Source organism: Trachurus trachurus (genome assembly GCF_905171665.1).
Source record: "Trachurus trachurus genome assembly, chromosome: 16".
In the NCBI taxonomy this organism is placed as follows: Eukaryota; Metazoa; Chordata; class Actinopteri; order Carangiformes; family Carangidae; genus Trachurus; species Trachurus trachurus.
Window position 1 is genome coordinate 14,566,801 of NC_139902.1, and position 20,711 is coordinate 14,587,511.

At 42.6% G+C, this 20,711-nt stretch overlaps 1 protein-coding gene across 2 annotated transcripts; it reads left to right on the forward strand.

Annotated features, from left to right (window-relative positions):
• The first annotated feature begins 590 nt into the window (after positions 1-590).
• On the forward strand, positions 591-18,628 carry znf574 (zinc finger protein 574). Of its 2 annotated transcripts, none has more exons than XM_083989691.1 (10): positions 591-631; positions 4,191-4,348; positions 9,052-10,213; positions 10,306-10,520; positions 10,835-11,014; positions 11,263-11,351; positions 13,629-13,735; positions 15,457-15,605; positions 16,024-16,311; positions 17,639-18,628. In XM_083989691.1, the coding sequence occupies exons 2-10, from the start codon at positions 4,193-4,195 to the stop codon at positions 18,227-18,229; spliced, it is 2,937 nt and encodes a 978-aa protein (XP_083845817.1). In that variant the 5' UTR covers positions 591-631; positions 4,191-4,192; the 3' UTR covers positions 18,230-18,628. The 2 variants fall into 2 exon arrangements, with proteins under 2 accessions (XP_083845817.1, XP_083845816.1); XM_083989690.1 differs by lacking the exon at positions 591-631 and adding an exon at positions 3,620-3,658.
• Positions 18,629-20,711: the final 2,083 nt, after the last annotated feature.

Below are 20,711 nucleotides of genomic sequence, written 5' to 3' on the forward strand. Positions count from 1 at the left end.
GAGCTCGACCATATGTTTCTGAACATAAGGTTCTGAAACCTTATGTTGAAAAACGTATGACTGCACTGTTTACAAATATGTGTTTCTAAACCCCTGAATGCATGGGGCCATTATGCAGAATTGAAAAGAACATCATAAATTGGCTATGATCAGGTGCTCTTTGCAAGAATCTGACAGAGCCAAAATAAAACTCAGAAGAGTTGTCCCAGAATCAAGGTCCACTAAGAAAAAAAAAAAGTAGGCCTAATGCACTCACATGGCCTGATCTGCACACCATGCACCACACCATGCAAGACTGTTAACGCGTTCAACAGGCTACTTGTTTTTCCAAACAATCTAAAGGCTGAAACCAAAGTTTATTTTCATGAATATTGGGTCTGGCACATATTTTGTTTGAAAATTGAAAAGCACGCCCACCCTTATTTACCGGAGCAGGTAAGTAGTATTGATCCGCTGGCTGCAGCAGCGCCGCTGCCGCGCTTTACACGTCGAACTCTGTCAGTCTGATGTGTACTCGCTTCCCATTGGCTCGTGCAGTGACCGGCTCAGCCAATCAGACGCAGCGTTCTAACATGCAAAAAAAAAGCTGAAGTTGTTGTCCTATTTCCTCAACGGGCAACCTCCGACTCTGGTGAGTTATGGTGAATTAAATATACTTCTTTTGCATTAATGTTACTTTTTCGGCGCTAGATTAGACAGTGATGTGAATGTACGGAGGATTTCAACGGGGGGAGACAGCTAATGTTAACTTTTAGTCTGTCGCCGCCATTATACCACCGAAGAAGCGTATCCCGCCCTCCTTCTCGGTCTTTTCTTCTTCTTCTTCTTCTCCTCCTTCTCCTTGCTACCAGACAGTAAAGCCCCACCGGTCGGGGTGGTAAACCGTGTTCAGTCGCTAGCCCACCTGTCTTCGACGCCTGCTACCGAGGAGCATCTTAAACAGCTGTTTTATTAGCTCCCTCGCTAGCTCTGGAGCTAACTACCACGCCGCGGACTCGTTAGCTTTGCCCGAAAAATGGCTATCGTTGCATGTTAGCAACGCCACACTGGTTGGAGATAACTCAGACGGCTAACGAGCTGCTGCTAGTCGTTAGCCGCTAGTTAGCCATCCTGTCTCGGGTCAGACCCCGAGCTAAATGGCCACGGTGGTTTAAATGAGTTTGTTATTGGGTGACTAATAGACTGGTGCACTCGTGGGGCAACGTCGGAGTGACATTGCCCCTGCAGTAAACAGTCCAGTGCTGCTGCGGGTTTGCGTGAGGTCACCCCCCATTGTAGATGTCACAGATTAGCATTCATGGCGTTGAGGGAAATGTTGTGTGTACTGTGTGCTGCTGTCCACTAATAAATGCGTGGAGGGAGGACAGGATGCAACTGCTGCCGCTTGCAAATAAAAGGGCAGGAGGGTTGCAGGCTGGATTAACGTCCTGTGGTCGAGGGCCTGGTGTGAAAACTTTGATCTGGTCCTCAGCTTGACCCCTGCTACATGTGACAGTGTCATTCATTTTTCAGACATGTATTTCAGGAAGTGAGTACTACAAAGTCGAGACTTGACCAACATTAGGATTTGAAACTCCAGGGCAGCTGATCGGAGTTAGTTTAATCAACTCTGACTTCTGTGAATGGAAAAATAAAACATCAATGGACCTCAGATACTACAACTCATCATGGCAACAGTTGAATAAAGAGCAGAGGCTCCGTTTGAATTCAGTGGAGCCAGAGAGAATATGACAGAATACGTGTGACAGAGTGCATTCATCTTCAATACATGGAGGCAGCAGCAGTGAAAGACCCTCAGGCTATGTCAACATTAAGCTGCCCAGATTCAAAAATGGTGTTTTCATGCTAAAACAACATGTATACACACACACCAGGCGTTTAAGCCTGTTTCAGCAATTGACTTGTATTTATATGAAAATGTCAAAAAGGATGATTGTCCTTTTACCGGGCATGGCATACTTTTTTACAGCATACTGTCTCAGTTTTCAGATTTTGTTTAAGAAAACAATGAAATACCGAGCTACTGCCACCATCTGTTTGTTCACTGATACAGCAGTGTTTCAACAAAGCTCTGTTTTCCCAGCACACATTAAAATGCCAAGTTGGCATTTTTAGATTTACACACTATGGAGACTGTTTTGGAAAAGCACAGTTTTCAAGGGAGAAAAAACTGCATATAGTCAGGATGTAGGGGTAATGCAGATGAGTTTATGAAGTTAGCTGGCTGAGTGTTAACATGGCCTCAGCTGGAGAGGAGAAAAGAATCAGAGTTAATACTATTATGTTTTATTCTGCGTAGTCCCCTAGACCACATTATTTAATTTTCGTAATGATGATACATTTCTGGGATCCACCCTGTTTGTTAGATTGTCTTTTAATTCAGCTTTAACCAATTGGGACAAAGTGTTTCTGGCAGGAGGATAAGAAGATACAGACTGCGCAGATACGACACAGGTTTATAGACTTTTGATGCAACCTTGTAGACTGGCTCAGTAAAAACCTAAAGATTATGGTGATTTTACAGCAGAAAAATAATTGAGGTTATATATTGACATTTTGATAACAATATTTCAACAGGTAGTAGATTTCAAAACATAAACTGAAATGGTGTTGACACCAAATTCACGAAGGTTGTGATGTCCAGTTTTTGTTGAAACTTTAAAAATAAAAGTTTAAATTAAATATCTAGTCATTTTTGAAGTTGCAGGTGGTGGTGTTGTGTATTTAATTTGTCTGATCTTTTGTCCATCTCAGTTAGGGGAGGCTAAATAAGTGTTGCTAAGTATATTTAAAACTTTACTCAACATCTCCCATGAAAAGACTCAAAACAACACAGAATTGGCTGCAAGGATTAGTCAGTTAATCGTTGACAGAAAACTGCTCTTCATTCATTTGTTAACTGAATAATCATTTTAGTCATTTTTAAGCAAAAATGGCAGTTGTTTTTCTGATATATATTTTCATGCTCCTCGTTGACATAAATCGTAGTAAACTGTAAGAATGCATTCTGGTTCACCAGTGAGACAAATACTGGGTAAATATAGGGGCCATTTTCTGCTATTATTTGGTATTTCATCGATGAAGTGAATAATGAAAAAATGATTGCCAGATTAATCAATAATGAAAAGCCCCATTGAGCTCATGCATTTGCCAATACCAAACAATATGTTTAAAAATGCCCTGTCTTACAATGTTGAATAAAGTGACACCAGTGGTGGGGTGGTGCAGTGGTTAAGGCGGCCGCCCCATGTAGAGGCTACAGTCCTCAATGGAGGCGTCCCCGGTTCGAGTCCCGCGTCGGGCAGACCTTTCCTGCATGTCGTTCCCCCTCTCTCTGCCTCCCCCTTTCCTGTCTATCTATACTGTGCTATCAAATAAAGGCAAAAAAAAAATACCTTAAGTGACACCAGTGGTCCCCTGGCCCGTGATCAATCCCTCCACCATGTCCTCACTCACGTTCACTGTCCCTCTGCTGTATATTCACTGAATAACAAGGTGCAGTAGATTCACCAAAACCTAGAGTGACCAGCTGTTTTAAGATATTGTGTTTTTTGGAGAAAATAAAAAATCACTTCAAATAATTATATCATTATGAGCATCGTTAGGAGCGACACAGGCGGCTGGGCAATGAAAAGAAAGAGAGACAATTTAAACGTGGGTTGGTTGTTTTTCTTTTCATTTGACCTTTTAAAGGATTCCCTAACCCCCCCCCAAAAAAATACCATACACAAATGTCACACTAATGTCGTTCAAGTGTGTTGAATATCTTTCAGTGTGATTCTTTTATTTGTAAGGGTATATGCTCTGACTGGTACCCGGTGTGTGAGGAGAATTGCAGATATTGTGTTTTTGATTGTAGTATACATTCAGCAGCATGACCAAAAATAATAATTATTAGTCCAGGCTCAGCACATGGTGAGTCATCTTGGCAACCCCAGAGTTAGCCTCCTGGCACTGGAGTCCAAGCTGTTGTCTTGATAATATATGCAGGCACTTCTTTTCATCAGGAGAGGGCAATGTTCACAACCTATCTTGAAGGCAGGATCAGCATCTGTATAAAGCTCACGTTGCCATATTACTTTGGTATTCAAAGCATGTTGAGTTTTGTGAACTATTTCACCTTTTATCTAAATCAGACTTGAAATGCTGCTTCTCTTATGAAATGTTTTTGATTTCTTATCCCCTCGCAGCGATGGAGGGTTCGTCAGTGTACATGTGCTTCCCCTGCTACCAAGAGTTCAATACCCTGGAAGAGGTGCTCCAGCACCAGTTGACGTGCACTGCTGAGGATGAACAGGCAGACACGTCGGGAGCCACCGCTGTCACTGTTCCAGTGCTACAGGCTCAGGTAAAGACTGGCACGGTCATCAGTATCTCCCTTCATCATTTGATTTGTACCTGGGTGTTTTCAGTGCAAAAATAGATCAATACAGTGATGGTGTGGCCTGGGGAGAGAAAAAACCAGCAGTGTGATCGAGCAAAAGCCTCTAAATCATGCTTATAGAATGACATTGAAATGACCAGTTAAAATTTAGTCATAAATTGACCATGCTCCGGTTCTCATCGTAGTAATGATGGCATTCATCAGAGCACTTATCAGAACATTAAGTTGTTTGTAATGATTTACGGACTCATTTCAAGACGCTGCTCTAGATTTATATCTGATTTAGGTTTATGCTGATGTCATATTTTTAACCACAGAGTAACGAGTTAGGCTTTTGTAGTTCGATGGTGGTCATTATTAGTTTTTTATGGTAATGTAATTGTTACTTGACTTGCACCTCTTTAATTTTTATTTAACGAGGCAAAAGACTAAAGAGATTTACAATAAAATGTCCTTTTGAAGAGAAAGCAGGCCACAAGGGCGGCATTAAAACATTGCTACAGCAGTTACAGGAATGATATAGCTAGTCGGTGAAGCAGCAGTCACGAGCTGTGAAAGAGGGCAGACGGCAAGATGGATAAACACACGAGACTTAAATGATCTAATATAACGTAAAAACGGCTCATTATTTATTTTAGTGTACAGTGCATGTGTGAATCGTCATATACCATTTGTCAGGTTGAATCCCCCTGTTTCAATTCACACTACAATACATGTTTGTACGTGTAGACTTCAAACGTTTTCTCTGATAAGTTGACAGTGGGTGTGTTTCAAGGCCGGCAGATTATTCAACCTGTTTTTTTTTTTTTTTAGCTTAAGTACTTAAGTGCCACCTGGACTTGCTTTCTTTCTAGCATAATGGCAAAATAACACATTAGCACGTTGTTTATCAGACTAATGAGTCACTTGTGAGGCAAACAGGTGGAACAGGCAAAAAGGTGGTAATGCTAAAATTGGATTGATTATAGATTCTAGAGATCTGCTTGCTTTTTAACCTACGGTAACTTCTTATTTTACAATAGACAACACTGCATGGGTTTATGTTTGATGGGCTGTGAACTGGCGCTTATATATCAGAGTTTCTAGTTGTCGTGCACAGGATTTGTTGAGTCGAAGCAGATGAGCCTGCTTAGTGAAGAGGTTGTTTTTGGTCACGTAATACAACACAATAGCAACATGGTTATGAGAAACACAAGTACTGCATTTTAATAAATCACAGTGCATTAAAACAGGCACGATGAAGAGTGGAGGAGAGGGACATGTGATAAAGGTCCCAGGCCACATTTACATGTTTTGCAGCGAGGCCAGCTGAATCACCAGAATGTTCCTCATGCTTCAGTAAAACTAAACAATTATAGGAAAAAAAACATTTTGTTGTCTTTTTGGGATGGGGTTATCCCCTTTGCTTCTTTGAAAGTCTGCTAGTTGTCATTTTTCTGCATATTCCCTCCGGGCAGTAAATGTATGCTTCTGTATGTTAATTCTGTTGTATTTTCATTGTTTGGCTTGTGCATTGGAGAAGCCTGTGCATTTTTACATAATGCATTGTGTTCAGTATTTGCTCTTTTAGTATTTGTGTCCTGTTTCGTATTTATATATCTGGCGTACATTTCATCAAAATGCTGAACTCTATTAATTCAGAGTTCCATGCCATCTGAATTGCAGAGTTTGAATGTTGTGTAAGAGGCCGATTTATTCTGTTTAACTTCGACATATTCAGCTGAGTCTTGGTGCGACTTGCGACTTTTTTTTCTTCTTTCTTGTGCCTCTCTCCTGACAGCTTCAGAAAGCCCCCCAGGGTTAAAAGCAGTCATTGGCCCTCGTTTAGCAGTAGGCCATGGCTGTCTGAGCTTGTGCCCAGACTTCCATCCTTAAAGTCTTCAACACGCGTCCATAAAACACAGCAACACTCATGACAGACAGATTGCATCCCCAGTTGCCAGGGGGAAGAGAAGCATGAGGGATGCATCAGTCAGTGCCACCCTTTCTCCTGATGTATCGCTCATTGGCCTTCTCATAGATGAATCAGTTGGAGAAACACTATAAAACCTGCATGCCTTATGGCCTCCTGGCCTCTGCTTTGCCATAAGATGGTTCATTGCAAGCCACCCCACTTCATTAGCGAGAGTATTATAATTTCAGTGACTGCATTATATGACATTGATAGAAAACAATGGCTGCTTATGTCTCAAATGGATACAGAGAGCTCTTTTAACACGTCTGTACTCATTTCTCAGATGAGTGATTGAATTCACTGAGTGTAATTCGCACTTCATTATTCCTCTGCGCCGGCGACAGCCCTGGCCGGAGGCATTATGTTTTTGGGCTGTCTGTCTGCCCTATTCTCCCGAATGCAATACTTCAGCTTCACCTTTCGGATTCTGTTTTTCAAATGTGGTACAAATGTTCATTTGGACTCAAAGATGAACTGATTAGATTTTGGTGGCCAAAGGTCGAAAGTCATTGTGGCCTCACAAAAGACGTGTTTAGCCATAACTCAAGAACTGATGCGCTAGTGATGACAGAATTTCACACACGTCTGGGACTGTTGGACTGAAATGATGAAGTGATGACATTTTATATCCTGAAGGTCAAAACACGACTGTGACATCACAACATTCTGCAATAACCAATACTTAACGCCATATATGCTGAATACATTTGTATGTATCTGGACGGACACGGATTTAAACTGCGACTTGACTGATTGGTCATGACTGGAGTCCTACAACCCCGAGGCAGTGTCTGCTGTGTCTGAGTGAGAAGGTCAAACGGTAAAGGAAAATGTTACAGAGATGTCTCCTCAATACCGTCCACTAAACAAGTCAAACTTTACCTTTTTTAGAGATCGGGTTCATCAGGAGTACACCTGCTCTGACTTCATACATTCACCCCTTCATTTCCTTTTCTGACCAAAGTCTGACTGGGCTACTATCTGCAAACGTCCTTATCGGTACTGTTCACCAAAGATATGCACATCACATACACAATAGAATCATTCGAGGCTTCAAGTAGTATTATTATGGTAGTAGGATGCCTGCCTGAAAACTAAAGCTCTCAGTAAAAAAACAAGAAAAAAGTGCATGTCAAAAACATTTCATTAGGATCAAATCTCTAACCATGTCCATTTGTACAAAAAAAGTGTGTCTAGTGGGCAGTGCAGACAAAGCACCAACACCAATTAACATTTGTACAGTGTGAAAAGGGTTCTTCTTTATGTAGATCTGCTCATTAGAAGAATTGCAAGTTAACATTGTCTTGATATGAAGATCTGCACTTTCATAACTAAAACCCGTTTTATATGAAACCCCACTTGGCTGGGTTCAGTTGGTCTATTGTTTTGGTGAGTCAGTGTTTGTGAATGACATGGCTGTTATGAACAGAAGACAGACACTTGTTCTTTCTGCTAATACTTCTTTCTGATATTATTTTCTCTTTTATTTTTTAATAATGTGCAACCTTATCTCCAGTGCAGTGCCAGAGATGGACTGATAGACTACTTTTGTTTGTCAGGTTTTTTTTGTGCTGTATCCGGGAATCATGCCAGTTTTGTAACTCCCAAGAACTGTGGAGGAAAATTTTTACAGAAATAAATATTGTTTGGTCTTTTGACTTGGTGTAAAACTTGGTGCAAGAACATTTATAGATTCCTGTGCATGTGTACAAATAACGCTCAAGTATAGTCCAATCGTGTCCTTTGTTGACTAGATTGTACACAAGGCTGTTGATGACGAGTTCTCCACTGTGTTGGGCTGTAGTAGCGGATGAAAAGCTTTCTTTACATTCCTGGCCATAAATCTAATTGTTGACTAATGCTGACATAGTACACCATTAGAGGCCATACTTTAGAACTAACAATGTTATTTCTGTTCACTCGTTATAAAAGAAAATATGCCCGGCATTGCTAGAAGGCTGTCACTAAAGGAAATAACTGCAAAGCAACTTGTTCTTCATCTGTGAGGAGCAAATCACTAACTGATGCCTTTACTGATCATTTTGTTCTATAGATAAAATGAACTAATCAAGCAAACCACTTCAGATTTACTTCAATTTAAAGTGGTAGCATAGATGCAAGAAGACGGCATTTTAGTTTATTCACACTTGGGAAGCACAACAAATAATGCTTGACAGACCATCAGCTAAACCTTTAATTTTGCAAATGCTTACAGGACAAGAATTTCAGAAAACAGCTTTAGCTTTAAAATAAATTGCGAAACTAAAAATAAAGCAAGCTGCAAGTAATTATTGACGTGTTGGACTGTTTTGAGTGAGGCAGTTTCAGACGTCTTTAACCTTGGCCCATGATGTTTTGTTTTTATCATCTGAATGGACAGGAGGAGCTAATGTAAAACCCTGTGGAGCGACCCAGTCAACCTTTGATAGCTATCGTCCAGGCCGAGGCCTTATCTTGGTGGTCTGGAGCTCTCAGAGGAGCCTTGGCTCTAAACACATGCTGCACTAATTGACCTCAGTATCCCAACACTGAATTCTCATTCCTCATCTGCCAAGACAGAATAAAATTAAAGGAAAAACACTGCAGGTTGAATTGACCAGAGATGGCCCTTTGATTAGTTTTACACAGTCGTTTTGTTTGTACACAGAAATAAAAGAACATGTGAAGTGTTGAAGATGATCTGTGATTTTTCTCTCCTTGCTTGTCTTTGCAGCAAAAGGTGATAAATATAGCAAGGACAGTTACAGTCCCACAGATAGAAGTCCAAGCAGGACACTCTGTGCAATTTGAAAAGACTATACTCAAACAGGCTGCAGATAGCGCAAAGGCGCCGTCGGACCAGCCCAGGATCCTCTACCAGTGCGGGGACTGTGATGAACTTTTCAAGAGCCTGGACCTTTGGCAGCAACACCGTAAAGAAGAGTCATGTCAGCAGTCTGCCTCCGGGAGCAAGTCAAACCCTGATTCACAACCTGAGGCAGACACGTCCGTAGCTCAGAGCCCCACTTCAACTTTAAATCCAGATGAGTCTTTTCCCTCAACGAGTGAAATAAGCAAAAGCCTTAAGCCAGAACCGGTGGAGACACTTGTAGAAGAAGAGAGGGAGCAGGTTACCGAGACCCCTGCAGCTCAGAGCTCTGATCCTCCCGTGTCTGAGGCGGCCTCTTCCACCCCTGATCCGGAGGATTCGCCTCCCAGGAGGCGAGGGGCAAACAAAAAGCCCAAGCCTGAACCGGTGCTCCTGTGCGTGGACTGCGGCTCATGCTTCGGCCTGGTGTCTGAACTGGTGGCCCACCGCAAGACCCAGCACGGCTTCGAGGAGGCACTGCACCGCTGCTCCGTGTGCGGGGAGAGCTTTCTAAACACCACGCTTTTTCTTTACCACCGCAAGCAACACAGACAGCAAGGCGAGGAAAGGATAGTTGTGTTTTCTGAAGCCACACAGACAGAGGGAGTTTGTGCTCAGAGCAACGGGACTGGCAAGCAGGAGCAGGACGCCACTGCCTGCTCCGCGTCTACCTTCACGCAGCCCGAGGTGTTTCTGTGCACCCAGTGCGGGCAGAGCTTCAGCACCGACGGAGGCCTGGCTGCCCATCGTAAGCAGAAACACGGCTTGAAGGAGCCACTGCACAGCTGTTCCCATTGCGGCGTTAGTTTCATGAACACCACCCAGTACCTGTACCATCGCCGGGAGCACCGCCTCACATCGGGGACAGAGGAGAAGGAGGAAGCTGAAAGTGGCGGCGACGCAGCCACCACTGAACCTCACAGCTCAAAGCGACTGCTCTCCCCTTCCGCCAGCGATTCGGGTTCACCCCTACCTAAGAGAGGTAGACCCTCCTTCAGGATCGTGAGTGGAGGTAATGCACTTAAAGGTAAGTGAATTAATGGCCTTTAAAAAAAAAAGAAAGAGTCATTTATCGCTGGGTGTTTTGGCTTTAATGGACTGTTTTGTTGTCATCGTCAGGAAACAAGGGTTCAGGCACCAAAGAGGAAGCAGAAGGCAGCACTGCAGCAGATTCAGACAACACCAACCATCCGCCGCCTGTTAAGCTACTGCAGGACTGGGCCCGCACACCGTTACCCCATGTTTGCCCTTACTGTGGCAAAACCTTCACCCGACGCGTCTTCCTCCGCACCCATGTGTACAGCCACACCGGAGAGAAGCTCTTCACGTGCAAGGTGCCAATCAAAATCGAATCAAAATGTGTCCTTTCTCCAGTCTGGGGGATAATATGCTTTGATGTAAATGTCTTTTATGTCGCGTAGTTGACATTGACGAGATGATGTAATGCTTTGAAGGGGAAGCAGACGCAATTTGAACCTCCAACCTCATTATATTTGACAGATTTTCCAGCGTGTCTGCACAGTGGAAATTGATTTAAAAAATTGTAATTTGATCACATTTAGTTATATTTCATTAATTACCTTGCAGGAGTTGTTTAAAACTGTTGTTACTTTATCTAAGACATTAATCTTGATTATTGTTGTTGTAGGTGTGCCCGAAGTCCTTCACTAACTCCCAGAGCCTGCTGCGCCACAGCATGAACCACACAGGCAGCAAGCCCTTCAGCTGCGATGCTTGTGGCAAAAACTTCTCCCAGGCCTCCACCCTGAAGAGACACAAACGCATTCACAACGCGGCAAAGCCTCAACGCAAGCGTGGACGGAAACCGGTACACTTGCCTACTATTGTTTACTTGGGATATATCGTCTGTGATAGTCAACATGATTTAAGATTCACCTGGATGTCAGTAGTCAGTTTGTTAGTAGGTGTCACACTTTGGACATGGTAGATAACATATTATGAAATAGAAACACTGGATTTCATCATTTCCAAATGAAGAGGAAGGATATTTTTTTGTGGATAACCTGCACAGATTTCCCTTTTTCATTGACCTTGAATTCTGTGTCTTCTATGCAGGTGTGTGGTTTGGACAGTGAAGGAGCTCCCCTCGCGTGTCCTCAATGCCCCTCACGGTTCAACACGGAGGATCAGCTTAACCACCACAAGTAATAACGCTTTAACATTTGTTTTTAGCATCTTTTCTTTGTAGGAGTGTAGGTAGAAATGACAAAAAAACATCAGACAAATCTCAACATGTAAAATCAACCCAGACATTAAAGCAGAAGTAAGCGGAATGTTTGTGTTAATATAAGTCTTAAATAGTTATATCTTCCGACAGCAATCACTTATATAGAGTGTTTGGTCTGAAACACGGGTCTGTCAGTCACTCTGCTCTGCTGTAAGCCGAGGAGAAAACGTTCCTTGTATCCTACAACCTTTATCCAATGAGGAGAGAGAACGGCATAAAGGGGCGGTCCTCTCTGTGTGTGCAGCCAAGGGATGCGCTTACTTCTGCTTTAAAACTCTTGGTTCCAAACAGGATTTAGATAACCCACCTCTGCTGCGAGCTGTAGTAGCCGAGCCGTGTCCGACTACTGAGCGAGATCTTAAACTCATGTAGCCCACACACTTACTGAGATGTCTGGGTGCCCTTGAGCCCCGACCACATGATTGGCAGACAGAGGCCCAGTAAATTAAGATAACGATAACTCAGGATGGAGCATGGTCCTGCCCCAACCTGGTTATGTGTATTTTATTGGTTTTCCTAAATTGGATATGAAATACAACATAGTAAGCTAAAAGCATTGGCTTCAGGCTACCGTTTTGAAGTTGTATGCTTTTACCTGCAGGACAGTGATCAGGAACAAGGTTATATTGTTCATTTATTTGCACTACACTAGTGCTGGTCTTGAAACGGACAAAAATCAACCAGTGGCCTGTTGTGTGGAAGCAAGGTTTTGGTCCATTTCTGCTGTACTATCTGGGCCCCAAAGCCATCAGTATTGTGGCTTATCAGTGACTCTGTTGATTATATTTTTAATGAGTTGTTTGGTCTTAAAAATGCCATAAAATGGAGGGAAGTGCACATCTTAGGATGCCACCAGACAAGTCCAAAACCCAAGGATAATTAATTTTGACAGAATAATGTCAACTCAAGGTCTGGAGCTTTCAGTGGTGTGTCCCAGTCCTTGTGAGCAGATGTTTACTTATTTATTGCTTATTTGCCGGAGCAGACCTTGAGTTTGGATTGTTTTCTTCATTTCCAAGGTCAAGAATGAATTTCCAGGGTAAAGATATTCAGTTTCCAGTTGGAGAGCATCTTTTTCATCATCGTTAGAAAAGCTGGAACAAGTACATAATGAGCTGTTGGTTTGGCTCTAGTCAGAGTAATTCCCCTGTATTACTTTATTGTACAGTGTAAACTTACCTACCTACTAATACTGTAGCCTACAGCATCTGCACTACTTGTTAAACAACATCTGGCTGGAAAGAGAAGTGACCCTGACTGAAATTTTAATTCTCCCATCCACCTCAGGGTCAGCCCTCCTTGAAATATTGATTTCTATTGTCTATTTAACAGGGAATAGAAACAGCCTGAACTCTTGTTCAGACCTTGAGAGGTCCTTGCGCATCACCTCTGGCCTTCTGCTTTACTTTAAGTGATGTGTGTAGTTGAATACTTCAGCCATAATAATACGAGTTGGAGTATTATATATACATAATACATACTCTTGTATGTATGTAATATTTAGTGGATCAGATTTTTAATAACTTCAACATCATTCCTGTTTGCTCTAATTATGACAAGCTGCCCAAAGAGCCAGTGTGTGTGTGTGTATGTGTGTGTGTGTGTGTGTGTTTATTTCCCCCATGCTGTGAAAGCAGGCCTGATGCAGCATTAGGTGAATACATCCTAACACTTCTCTCCTCCCCTAAGGCTATATCCAGCGTAACGTTATGCAATGGATAAATATAGTCTTTCATGTCCTCACTCTGACTCCTCCCAGTTTACTGCTGTTCTTTTATCTCCACCCTTTATACACTCAGCTAATACCCCTTATTTAACCTGAAGCACAGCTAAGCACATACTTGCTGGCAATCCTCCCACAAGTCACATATAGGGCAGCAGCATGAAACTAAAACATGACTTTTTCCACCTTTTATTAAGGTTTATTATACGTCTATGAATTTAGGGGGGCATTTTAAGTCTGAAATGTGTATTGGGTTGCATAAATATTCTATTCCACTAAACACATGTGGTCACTGCACATAGTACTTCTGAGGCGCATGTTTCTGCCCTGAACATATTTGTGTTAAAAATATTTTGAGTTTGAGACTTGTCTTGTTGTCTATCAGCGGTGGTAATAGTGTATGGTTGACTTGTCTTACTTTGTTGTGTTTGTGTTCTTACTTGAATATGTTCTTCTTCCTTGTTTAAACAGACTGCTTCACACCAGCCACCCATTTCCTTGCCCAGAATGTGGAGAGGCCTTCACGCGCAGAAAAGACCTCGACATGCACTCACTCACTCATCAAGGTGAGGATTCAGGTCAGAAAACTGCATGTCTCTTACTGAACAAACCTCTGGGCGGGGGGCGTTCATTTTTTTGTCATTTAATGTTTTGTTATCTGTCTTTCTATGCCACATGTCCTAGGACCTTGTGACCAATTCATGTCTTTTGAATGTTTCCATGCATGACCAAGTGTGAGTGTGTTTAAGAGGATCACAGATCACAAGCATGTGCACTTTGTTGTAATGGAAATTAATCCGATATGATGCTCTTATCAGCACAACATTCAACAAATTACTATTGATTAATGCAAAGTTGGCGATAAATGCTTCCATTAAGTTGCCTGGGTGGCCTGTCTTGTTTATTTACAAACATACATCCATGTTGTGTATGCATTGTTCCTCCAATGCATTAGGTCAATGACTTTCCATTGATCTGGAGGGTGGAGGTAAATGAATTAGGTCAACATGTTGACACTTCATCTTAATCAGGAAGCCGTTGGCACGGCAACCTCATTAGTAAAGCCTGAATAGTCTGTGTGCATCAGGGGTCAGAGGTACGAGGCTCCTCTGAGAGAGATGATTGGAGAGATTGATCCATTGATCAGTCCAGGGCCATAGGCTGAGATTGTTGTTATTAAAGGTTTAATTAGAGGGTCCCAGTGGGGAGGGGAGTAGGTCGCTCCCACTGGGATAGACGGTACAGATGGTTAGCAGATTGCAAGATGTTGGCGTGACGACCCGTGGACGTACTGATGAACCATCAGTGTCAGCAATTTCCCAGCCAGGTTTTCAAGATCAACCCAAGTGAGAGTGGGGTTTGCTTCGCCAAAATAAAACCAGGCCACCAGCTGATCAGACCCAGAACGATGAATGAGATGATTAGGTCTTTGACAGAAAATTAATGTGCAACAGTTTTTAGAATCAGTGAATTAATTAAATCAATTTTCAAGCAGAAAGTCACAAATTCTGCTGGTTCTGAGTTCTCAGTTGCGAGGATGTGCTGTGTTTCTCAGTTTTATGCCACTGGAGGATTTAATATTTTTAGGTTTTGGCACAGAAAACGATGCAACATGAGCTCATCTTGTCACAGTCCAAATGATTAATCATTTATTGAGAGGGTGACCGGCTGAATCAATTTAATACTGAAAATGACTCTTTGTTGTGAATAATTATTCTATAAACCAGAGAAAATTTGTTTGACTATTTGTCTTTCAATGGACTCTTCAATTAATCAACTGCAGCACACATTTTGAGCTGTAATGCTTTTAGGAAGAGGGTGTGTTGCCAATAGCAACAATGATGGCATCGTTCCTTTAAAGTACCCTGTGGACTGACTGTGACAGCGTGACCATGAACCGACATAAGCAACACCTGCACCCTCAAACAAGAGCATTCATTTATTTATGTTTTTTGTGAAAAAGAATCATTGTCTTTTCCACATCTTAACATGTTGTGTACATTTTGAAGCTGAAGTCTCCCCGTTTGTTCATATTATGAGCACTCGTCGAGCACAATTAAAATCTAATGATGTTTGTTTACACTTGAAAACTGGCTGCCTTTTACATTTGGGCACTGCTGCCCATCACCAGCCATTTCTGTGTGCACCAGCTGTCACTGCACCACTATTGGAATAACAGCCAGTAATCAACAAGCTCAAATCAGCCATCAGATATTAGCCTGGCACAGTCAGCAGCTATTTGATGTATTAGGACAGAATATGATCACCTGTCTAACACGTTGACACTGCTCCGTCACAGACCGGCAGCCGGCGTCGTGCCCTCACTGTTCATCGCAGTTTGTGAACCAGTCGGTGCTGGAAATCCACCTGCAGCGTTGTCCCACCACTGACGAGGAGAAGAACACCGGACGTGGACGGGGTCAAGGCCGGGGACGCTGCACTGGACAGGTTGGAAGCACAAACACTCTGTGAATGTCTTTGGGATTGATAAGGAAAACAGAGTGAGAGATTGCTCATCTTAAGTGACGGATGTGTTTTTAACGAGAATGACTTGACAAGTACTTACAATTTTATGTGATGTTTTTATGTATTTCTTTTCACTTTTGTAAAATGATTTTTGGCATCGTGCCTTTATTGGGTAGCTGACATTCTAGACCACCTGAAAACATAGGGACAGAGAGAAGCGGGTGACATCTAACAAAGGTCTCCAGGCCTCATTTAAGTGTGACGCTGTGTTTGCGTCACATTTGGACCAGACACCGACCTTTTCTCTTCTCATTAATGCCCTCTCCCATTTTCAGCTCCTTATTTCATAGTTTGTCCGACTGCCATCTCACTTTCTTTTGTGTCGGTCATCCTCCCTCAGATTGAATGTGACCTATGTGGCCACCGTTGCATGACCCAGGAGGGCCTCGACCTCCATCGGTTGTCCCACACGGGCCAGACGCCTCTCAAATGCCCGGTGAGGCCTTGCCGCCGCCGATTTACCTCCAACAGCGCCCTGGAGGAGCATGTGCTGGCGCATTTCCAGGGAACACTCAGCAAGTCCAAATCCCGACCCCGCTTCAGATGCGAGATTTGCCACAAGGATTTCGCCTATAATTCCACCTTCGCTGTTCACATGAGGACACATACTGATGAAAGGCCCTTTGAGGTAAGAAGCAGGATGCTGTGTGTGTGTGTGTGTGTGTGTGTGCGCGCGCATAAAGAGGGGAATCTTTCTGACCGTCTAAATCATATTTTGTCGTTTTACACGAGGCTTTCAGACACTTAAACATCTGTATTTCAAATTGAAATCCAGCACAGTCTCGCCCGCCACCATGACACCCGTTCATAGCTGTGGCCATCTCCCTGGTTCCAGACCACGGCCATTTGTGCAGTGTGTGTCCTGCGGGTGTTTCCTCCCTCCCTGTGTACCTGTGATTAATGGCAGGGCTGAGTTAGGGCCTGTCAGCTCCCCTCTGTGCCTGTTACTATTCTGGGACTCTCTCCCTCTCCCCCTGCTTCTCTGGTGACGAGGCAGGACATCAACTATAGACCCACCCAAGCCCATCACAGCACATCGGACTGTAGAAATTGATTTCATGTTTGTTGCTTTGCTTTGAGCCGCATCTCTCACACATGTGAAAGACTGAGGGTGAAGGAACGTCGGTCCTCAAACACAGAGCCGGTTATAGGGATGAATTTTAACTCAAAACAAATACACTATGTTCCTGAAGAAACACCTAGATTTGCTCAGTACAAAAGAGCAGTCTAATTTTTATTAGAGTACACTACTGTTTCAGTCTGGGTGTCTCCAGTGGGAGTAAAAAAAAAAGCACAACAAAGGCACTCTGTTTTAGTGCTATTAGTTTAATTAAATATGTAGTTATAGTTTATTGTCTGCACTCAGGTGGGAGCAGTCAGAAAACAATGATATGGTATAAAGAAACGTACAACCATGGAATTTACTTTATCAAGAAATTGTGTAGGTCTCACTGGAGACATTTTTCTTTTTGTCCACCAGTAATTGTTAAAATTGGATGGCTTTCTTTGTATTTTATGACAGTACACTGGCTTTGTACTGCCAGTCACACATAAAAAATACATTAATCTCTCTTAAATTGTAGTGGAGATCATCTATATATATATATATAAATTCATATAAATTCTGATGCTCTAGAGACGGTATTAATTATGTGAAAATCTTCTGGGAATTAATTGACAAACACTTGTCGTTTCTGTTACTTTCTATCTGTCTTATTCCGCCTGTCTTCTCTCACACCCTCTTCTCTCTGCTCCTCCACTATCCGAAGTGCTGCATCTGCAGAAAAGTATAAAGAGAGGTCTCAGAAAATATTAATTGCAGTCGAGTTTGTGCGCTGACACTGCTGTGAACATAACTGTACTTTTCTGCCACCCTCTTACCTTCCCTATATTTTGTGAACTTCCCCTTCCCCACACTTCCCACACTTCCCCATTTCCCCCCACCCCTCCACCAGTGCACCACATGTGGCAAGCGTTTCCGCCAGCTGCCCCACCTGCAGGACCACGAGCGCATCCACAGCGGCCTGCGGCCTTTCTGCTGCTGGATTTGCGGTAAGAGCTTCAGCGTGGCTGCCCGTCTCACGGAGCACGCCCGCACCCACAGCGGCGAAAAGCCCTACCCCTGCCCCCAGTGCCCCGCCGCCTTCCGCTCTCGTTCCAACCTGGACAAACACTTCCGGCTACACGGAGACCTGCCTTTGGAAACCGCTGAGCAGGTGGCACAAGCAGCCGAGGCCGCCCAGGTCCAGAAGGTCCTGGAGGGGGCCAAAGTACTGTCTTCTCTGGCCACCACAGGAGACATTGACGCTGGCACAGTGCAGACCATATACGTACTGCAGGGGGGCGAAGGAGGCACAGAGACGGTCATGATCCCATCCGATCAGCTCAGTGGCATGGAGGGAGCCTCACAGGTCGTCATCCTGCCCTCCTCTGTCCTAGGAGCTCAGGGCATTACTGTTCCCACTATCTCAATGGATGGAAACGAAATCACCATGGTGGAGTCACCGCAGCATACCATCGAGTTCATTGTGGAGGAGACTGTGTGATTAGATTATCGTGGGAAGGACAACATGATGATAGACAACATGTGAATGATTCATTGATAATATAGATTGTTGTTGGAGTGAGAATTTGATAACTGAAGGATTCACAATATACATTTTCTGTTAATAGTTTGATAGGTTTTCAAGCCAGTTTAAACAAAAGTCCCATCCTGTGAATAAATACTGTTTTACCACTTCCTGAGCTGAAAATGATTTTAATATCATAGTTGAAACTGTATAAAACCTAGTGAGCTAAAGGTTGATGGACAGAGGAAATGCTCAGAACAGGAGAATGTACCCTAAACTAGTCTTTCAAACTGATTAAAAAAAAGGTTGTAAAACTGGCCCTCCATTCTATATAGATGTGCATTTACAGCGTTTATTTATTAGCGGGAGACTAAGGGTGGCCCATGAAATGTCTTCTGCTTTCTTTATAATAAAACGCTTCAGCTTTCACATCCGCAAGCGTCCATCATTTTATAAGGTGGATGACATGAGGGCATTGCCCCCATCCCATCAGATGAGATGGACTTTATAGGTCCTGCTGTAAATTGCCACTTGTGCCTTTTGACAAACAATATGAGGTCGTCTGCTGAGAAATATACAGACCCATCGAGCAGCAGTCGGTGTACAGCCTCTCAAACCGCTTTGTTTCTCTGTCTCATACACACTAATGTTAGTGGAAGGCAAAATGAAGAGGAATTGTGTGTATAGATCAACCCTAATGCTTCAATAATTTGTAGGACATAATGTTATTGATTGATTTTGTGCTGTAATTAAATACAGTAATGGGAACGGTGAGATTTATGATGATTTAGCTGAAGTACAGAATTATGCAGTGGCAAGTAGTGTAATGAAATTATCCAGCACTTGCTGTATAGTTATCAAAAATAATGATCCTATTTGTGTCTGAATGGGAAGAGGCATAATATGATATAAGTTTTGCCAGCGCTGCAGTGGCCCATTATAGTCTTCTAAAACGCAGTTTATGGCTGTCTCCCACCCAGTGATTGCTGACAGGGGTTTTGAAACCACACACACACACACACACAGGCACTCAGTCTTAGTTTGTTTTCATGTCATGGAGGGAGAAATGCTGATGATTGTGCAGAGAACTGAAATGGGAAAAATGGCAGCATTTTCTGCAGAGTGAGAAGCATATCAGGAAATAGAGGGCTCCCGAGGAGCAAAAAGAAGCCAGTGCCAAGAATTTAGCTGCTCTTCATTGCTTTTCTGAGAGTCAACGGGCAACCAGTCAATAAATACATGTTTTTTTTCCTTCCAAGCAAATCTTGAGAGCTGATATTGTGGTGAAGTGCCGTTTATCATACCTGCCGCCCCAGCACTGAACCCACAAACACACACAACAAACACACAGATGTGTAATGAAATTGTAGATGGCCGCGATGAAATCATGAGACTTGTATGCTCCAGGGACACCGTCTGACTGGAGCATAATGGTCTTTTTGCTGTACAGACGGCAGTATATTTTCTGTCTGTCTTCATTCCTCAGCTCAGGCTCTTTGTTCTGTGTTTCTGACAACCAAAGAAAAACAGATTCTCCCATTGTAATGTACAGTCTTTAAAACATGATTTTAATATATACTACTTGCACTAGAAGTGAGATTTTAATGTCATTTTGACGGCCTTAATAAGCTTGATCGTCTTGATTGTCAAACACCAAATGTATAGCTTGGAGTTGTCCAGTCCGACTAAAAATACTTCTGCATCTGTAAATGCATCCCTAGGGTAGACAATGTAATTGTTACTGAAAGACAAATACAGTTGATTCCAGATGTGTTTATTTAAAGGGATAGTTCAACGTTTTGTGTATAATGAAACAGAATAGACCAGACAAACAAAGCTGACTGATCCTTTGTCAAAACTTAAATTGAATCATTAATACATGACCTTACACCTTATTACACAAAATAGTCTGTTTCTCAATGCTACAATAAAAAGTGTTAAAACGGTGGCTTATTTAGTGATTACAACAATAACCAAAAATTACAAATTTCCAAGGGGTACCACTGGAAAAAAAAACTGAATGGCTCATTTATTTTGCACCTTATTGATGAAAAATGTACACAAGCCAATATAAAATAAATGATTTACAATCATGCATGTGCAAGCTGAGATGAATATAAACCACTGTATGCGTGCATGTGCAATAGTTTTTGCAATTATGTATTTAAATTATTCATGAATTTGTAGGCTTGAGAAGCAGGCAGTGAAAAGAAGGTTTTATCTTTTAATACAAGGAAATGAAATGGACAATTATGCAGATACATGATCGGGGCCAATATAAGCATATGATTTACGAATCCTTGCTACAAATGAAAAAATGGAACAACAAGCACACACAGTAGGTGCTCTTACCCTGGGCATCCCTTTGATTCTCACCTCTTTTTATATCATAAACACTAAAAATACCCAAGTGACCCTCAGGAGAAAATGTGCATATTCAGCTCTCACAGCAGTAAAC

Excerpts from the sequence above, each read along its gene's own strand:
- znf574 (XM_083989690.1), top strand. The coding sequence starts at position 3,628 with ATGAAAAGAAAGAGAGACAATTTAAACGTGG. Across the intron at positions 4,349-9,051 it reads TTCCAGTGCTACAGGCTCAG|CAAAAGGTGATAAATATAGC; the intron begins GTAAAGACTGGC and ends TTGTCTTTGCAG. Across the intron at positions 10,521-10,834 it reads AGAAGCTCTTCACGTGCAAG|GTGTGCCCGAAGTCCTTCAC; the intron begins GTGCCAATCAAA and ends TTGTTGTTGTAG.